The sequence below is a fragment of the Podarcis cretensis genome, assembly GCF_951804945.1.
Source record: "Podarcis cretensis genome assembly, chromosome: 1".
NCBI classification, from domain to species: domain Eukaryota; kingdom Metazoa; phylum Chordata; class Lepidosauria; order Squamata; family Lacertidae; genus Podarcis; species Podarcis cretensis.
In genome coordinates, this window is record NC_137170.1 from 119,149,799 (window position 1) to 119,155,798 (window position 6,000).

The 6,000-nt window shown below is 43.6% G+C and overlaps 1 protein-coding gene across 4 annotated transcripts in view; it reads left to right on the forward strand.

Moving 5' to 3' along the window:
* Nucleotides 1-5,015, forward strand: part of CHN1 (chimerin 1) — a 105,223-nt gene extending 100,208 nt beyond the window's left edge. For all 4 annotated transcript variants that reach the window (XM_079980545.1, XM_079980546.1, XM_079980548.1 and 1 more), the window contains one exon: nt 3,912-5,015. In XM_079980545.1, coding sequence (XP_079836671.1) covers nt 3,912-4,083 — 172 coding nt within the window. In that variant the 3' untranslated portion in view covers nt 4,084-5,015. The remainder of the gene's footprint in view (nt 1-3,911) is intronic.
* Nucleotides 5,016-6,000: the final 985 nt, after the last annotated feature.

The following is a 6,000-nucleotide window of genomic DNA, read 5'->3' on the forward strand; positions in this document are numbered from 1 at the left end:
TCTTCAGGTAGTTTATTTGTCTTTCCCGGTTACATGGACTATAGCATCATGCCCAGCACTGTTTTTCTTGTCTACCACATTGAGTATGGCTTGGCCTACGGTTTCAAAGTAGAAATCTGGCTGAACCAACTCAGCTGTGCCAGTCTGTAATTGAAACATTAAAAAATGAGCAACCCCCTCCGCCACATCTTCAGCCCTGGCTGGCCTGAACAGCAAAGTTTGGGATGTAGTAGTTGCTCTCCCAGTGTTCCCAGCCCAGGGTTTAGGATTGCTGTACCCAGCCAATAAAATTCCAGTAATGATAGTGTGCCCTAGATTCAGGTAGCACCTTAGAGACCAGCTAAGTTTGTTCTTGGTATAAGCTTCCGTGTGCATGCACACTTCTTCAGATACACTGAAACAGAAGTCACCAGAAGTCATATAAGGGTCTGGTGACTTCAGTTTCAGTGTATCGGAAGAAGTGTGCATGCACTTATACCAAGAACAAACTTAGTTGGTCTCTAAGGTGCTACTGGACAATTGTTTCATTTTTTTATATATTTCGATAGCGTGCCCTGTTCTTTGAACAACCATTTTTAGTTCTTGGCACAAGCTTTGGTTTTTTAATTTGGAAAAATTAACATCTTTGCTATGGATAAGGAAGGCCGCAATCCAGACTACGTGAAGCACATTTAAGGCCTGCTCTCCTCTCTTAACAAAAAAAAGGGGGGGGTCACTTTCCCTCTGTCACACCCAAAACAATTTTTCATTCCCTTTTATTAACAGCACCATTTTCTTTGAGAAGCTCAGCGAGATATTAATGGGATCCGTTGACAAATGTGCACATGCCACTTCAGATGATTTGTAGTGGTTTATTCTTTAAAAAGTATTCTCTAAATATATACTCCACTCGTGCAAGTATAATTTCGCAATCAAAATCCTCTTTAAAAGTCAAATGCACAAAAATGCAAATGCAAACAGCAAAAGAGGCAAGAAAGGAGGAAGAGAGTAGTTTCTGATAGACTTCCAAAAAAACTTGTTATTTAGTGTGAAGGCCAACCAGCTCTTTTCTATAGCAATAGCCAAGAAATTTCCACAGATGCAAGAGTAACTCAGCCATACCCATTTCACATAGGTACATAAGCAGCATATAACTTTTTATAGGCATGCTCACAAAGACGTGTTGCGATGAGGGAACAGCTAATGAAGTCTTGTTATCAAATTCAGTTGGTCAGCCTGCTTGGCTATATTTGGACTCGCTGTAAATAGAAACTGCAGAGGTTGGCCAGCTTCAGAACAATATGCCAAACAGTTATCAGCTCCTAGTTATCATGATAGGTGTCTGAAATTTATTTTACTCTATAATATAGAATGAACACGGTGGAGAGGGGGCTGCTGATGTTTTATTTATAATTCACAGACATCTCAACAGTGGGTATTTAGTTATATATGTGTGCCCTTGATGGGGATTTTGAGTTGTAATCCTGTGATATGAATTAAATCTGTTCACCAGCTAATTTACAAATATTAATTTGTTCTGAGAGGCAATTAACTACCATAAAGCGTATTGTAGCCTCTCAAGACAGCTGCTTCCATGCTGCGCCATTCAAACGGAGTCCGAAGAGAGGGAGACAATCACTTTTCCTGTCATTTACCACATAGATTGTGTATCATAGATGTTTATTCAATGCATTTAGATGGTTTGCTTTGTGTGCTTTATATTTATTCCATTTTACTGTTTATAACATGAAAAGTGATGTGTGTGTGGTTCCATAGAAGTACGTGGCCTCTTTCAATTCTAGACTTTCATCCTTCCTCTAAGGCAGCAGTTCTCAACCTGTGGGTTCCCAGATGTTGTTGGACTACAACTCCCATCATCCCTGAGCTCTGGCCTTGCTAGCTAGGGGTGATGGGAGTTCAACAACATCTGGGGACCCACAGGTTCAGAAAGGCTGCTCTAAGGAGCCCCTAAGGGGATATCCGTCTCACAGTAGTCCTTTAGGGCAGTAGTTTCCAACATGGTCAAAATTTGCCAAGCACCAGGAGCATTTTGCACCTGGCCATCAGCCACTTGCAACCAAGTGAAGATGCCCAGATACAGTGGTACCTCGGGTTACATACGCTTCAGGTTACATACGCTTCAGGTTACAGACTCCGCTAACCCAGAAATAGTACCTCGGGTTAAGAACTTTGCTTCAGGATGAGAACAGAAATCACACGGTGGCAGCAGGAGGCCCCATTAGCTAAAGTGGTGCTTCAGGTTAAGAACAGTTTCAGGTTAAGAACGGACCTCTGGAACGAATTAAGTATGTAACCAGAGGTACCACTGTACCAGGATGGTGCCGGACATCTCCACCATCTGGAGTTGCCTGCCTGGGGATCCTTACCTGTTTTCACATACTAGCAACACATCCTGTAGAATTCTGTCCATTATATTTTATCTGCACAATCAAAATGAATTTCAGGAACCAAAAAGTCCTATTAAAAAACAAAACTTTCCTGCCGTATGGCCCCCAAATGGCAAAGAGGCATTCTGTTTTTGGTAACTGTAACCCTGGGTTTAAGGAGCCATTTGGTGCCTGGCTCAGATATCTGGTTTTCTAACCCTGTTTATAATCACAAGGACCCCCTTTTAACATCAGATTTCACGTGCTGTAATTGTTGTAAGGTCAGATCTTAAGAGTACAGAATTATCAACACAATCAGGGTGCCTACAGGGTTTTCTGGGCCCCATATGTGAATTGAACCCCCTGCTGCACTAACAAAAGAAACTAGTTTCCATGAGAAGAGTTTGTTGGAGAATGATAACTCCTTTGCAAAACTGTAATTCTCAGGGTTCCTGTAGTTGGGACTCAAGTGTTCCCCCAAGTCTTGCCAACTGGATTTCTGTAAAGCAGTGATCATAAGGCAGACTGTCTGGAAACGGGGTAGAGAGGGGAGAATCAGGGGCGGAGGAAGGGGGTGTGGTGGGGGCGGGCCGCCCCGGGTGTCACCACTGAGGGGGTGAGAAAATGGCGGGCGGCACTCACCACGGGGCCTGCAGCGTGCCCAAGCCACACGTCTCTTCTGGGAGTGACACGGTGGCTTGGGCGCACACAGGCTCCCCGCTGCCCCAAACAGTTCGCCCTCAGCTGTAGGGCAGCTGAGTGGGAAGAGGTAGGCAGACTCTGAAGGACTGGCAGAATCCGGGACCAGGGAGAAGAGTCGGTGGAAGAAGACTGGAAGAAATTTAAAGATTATCTGCAGAAATATTGTAAAATTATTGAAAGTTAAAATGATGTTGGATTGAAACGAAGCGGATTTAGCAACAAGGTTAAAATGAATCTTTAAAAATAGATTGATAACAGATGAAAATATAAAGTTATAAGGTATTAAGATATTGGATTAAGATTAAAACAAAGAGGGAAAGGACTTGCTGAACTAAATAATGTGAATTGGAACACAGAAAAGGGAGGTGTGAGGGAGTCAGGGAAATAAGTAAAGGAAGTATAAGATAAAGAAAAGAAGGATTTATTTTTAAGTGTTTTTTCTTTCTTTTTTTGTATTTTGTATTTTGAAATTTTTCCCGTGTATTTTTCCTATCTCGTTTTCCTTGTTATTTTTCTTTATTAACCTTTTTTGTTCTGTAAAACCTTAAAAAATATATTTTTTAAAAAAAGAGGTAGGCAGACTCTGCGGAGGTCCCGTGGAGCATCCTGCCCCAGTTTTCCCTGCCCTCCCATGCGCCCAATCAGCTTGCTCTGCTGCTGGGGAGAATATCTGATGACATACAGCTGCCAATAGGGCAAAATACATTATGACCATTAAAACATTTAATTAGTAGCCTCAATGTGGTTTGTGTTTCTGGTTCCATGTTCGTGAGATCAGTCTGGCAGCTACCAATAATGTCTTCCCAGCGCTTTGTGTTTTAACTGTAGCCCTCCTTGTTTCAGGGTGACGCTCCACGAAAAGGAGAATCTGATGAACGCAGAGAACCTGGGCATTGTTTTTGGACCAACACTGATGCGAGCGCCGGAACTTGATGCTATGGCTGCCCTGAACGATATCCGTTACCAGAGACTTGTGGTGGAGATGCTTATAAAAAACGAAGATATTTTATTTTGAACTTGTTTGTGGGTGTGGGTGTGCATGTATGTTTTTAAATGAACTGCAAAAAAGAAAAAGAAAAAAAAGAGAAACCGGGGATGATGAAGGAATATTTTGAAGTGGAGCCTGATTGTGAGGTTTTTGATGTATGAAAGGTGCTTGTTTATCGTTGCTTGTGTGGTATCATTCAGACAATGTTGGGAACATATATTGTACTTTCCAGTACTAAATAAGTCTGGGGGGGTTTCATCATAGTACAGGAAATTCAAACTGAAATAGGTCTCCTCCTTGTTTTACCCTCGCTTGTGAGGCTTCTGCTGCAAAGGACACAACAGGAACAGCACAGCTTCTGTGTTCTGGAATAGTCTGTGATTGTACTTTAGCATGTTTCTCAGTGTAAATCTGTTGTGGGTTTCTTACTACGTTCCGTAATTGGTTTCTGATATTTCAGTTGCCGGGGGGGGGGGGAGAGAGAGCAGATTGCAGTGAACTAAGACCTCTAGCCCTTCATTGACATCACCCCTCATTCTTAGCCTACTTTGAAAGATACCGTATTTACTCAAATCTAATGCGTGCCTTTTTTGGCCAAATTATGTTGCGAAATTTAAGGTGCTCATTAGATTCGATAGCACATTTACATTCGCCAGCAAATCCTTCCCCCACCCCCAAGGTTCTGAAAAATTGAGGCGTGCATTAGATTCAATGGTGCATTCGACTCGAGTAAATATGGTAATTTCTAGCTGGGTTCTATAGCATTCGTTTTAACAATGGCGTGCATTTTTCTTTTACGTTGTGGCTGCCACTTTGAAGTCATGCCTTTTTTTGTAAAGATCCAGTTAAAGGTGGCAAACTGAACGAATGAAGACTGGTTTGTTGTTGTTTTAAATGGTAATTTTGTATTTTTATTGGGCATGCGTATTAATTTATTAAAGTTTTGCGTTGGAACCTTACCAAGTCTGGCTGCATTTTTGCCCCAGTATCACAGACATGCAGCCCATTCCCCCACCCCAAACAAAAACACACTTATTTGACAAGTCCTACTTGACTTCTCGGTGGGACGCGGGTGGCGCTGTGGGTAAAACCTCAGCACTTAGGACTTGCCGATCGTATGGTCGGCAGTTCGAATCCCCGCGGCGGGGTGAGCTCCCGTCCTTCGGTCTCAGCTCCTGCCCACCTAGCAGTTTGAAAGCACCCCTGGGTGCAAGCAGATAAATAGGTACCGCTTTATAGCAGGAAGGTAAACAGCGTTTCCGTGTGCTGCGCTGGTGCTGGCTCGCCAGAGCAGCTTCGTCACGCTGGCCACGTGACCCGGAAGTGTCTCCGGACAGCGCTGGCCCCCGGCCTCTTAAGTGAGATGGGTGCACAACCCTAGAGTCGGACACGACTGGCCCGTACGGGCAGAGGTACCTTTACCTTTACCTTTACCTTTACTTGACTTCTCAGTTTAACCTATTCCCAAATACAGTGGTACCTCTACTTACGAACGTGATCCGTTTCAGGGTGCCATTCACACCCTGGAAAGTCCGTAAGTAAAACACTGCGAAGCGCGATAGAGCGCATGCGCGAAGCGTGCAGATTGCTTCTGTGTCCATGCGCGTGGCGAACCCAGAAATAAACACTTCCAGGTTTGCCGCGTTCATAACCTGAAAAGCCACAAAGTGAAGCCAGCGTAACACGAGGTATGACTGTAATAAATGCACAAGACTGGAACTTTACAACCCTGTTCTCTCGTAAACAGAGTTAAGCTTTAGCCTATTGAAATCTTGAACTTAAACATGCCTAACTCAACACAAGATCAGGCTGTTAGTGGATTGGGGAACAATTTTCAGGCTGAGGCTGCACTCCCTTTTGCCTGTGGCTGGTGCAGCCAGAAGTGAAAACGGGCAGAGAGATGAAAGCAAATTTCACCTCCCCATAGTAGGCTGGTTTCTGTAC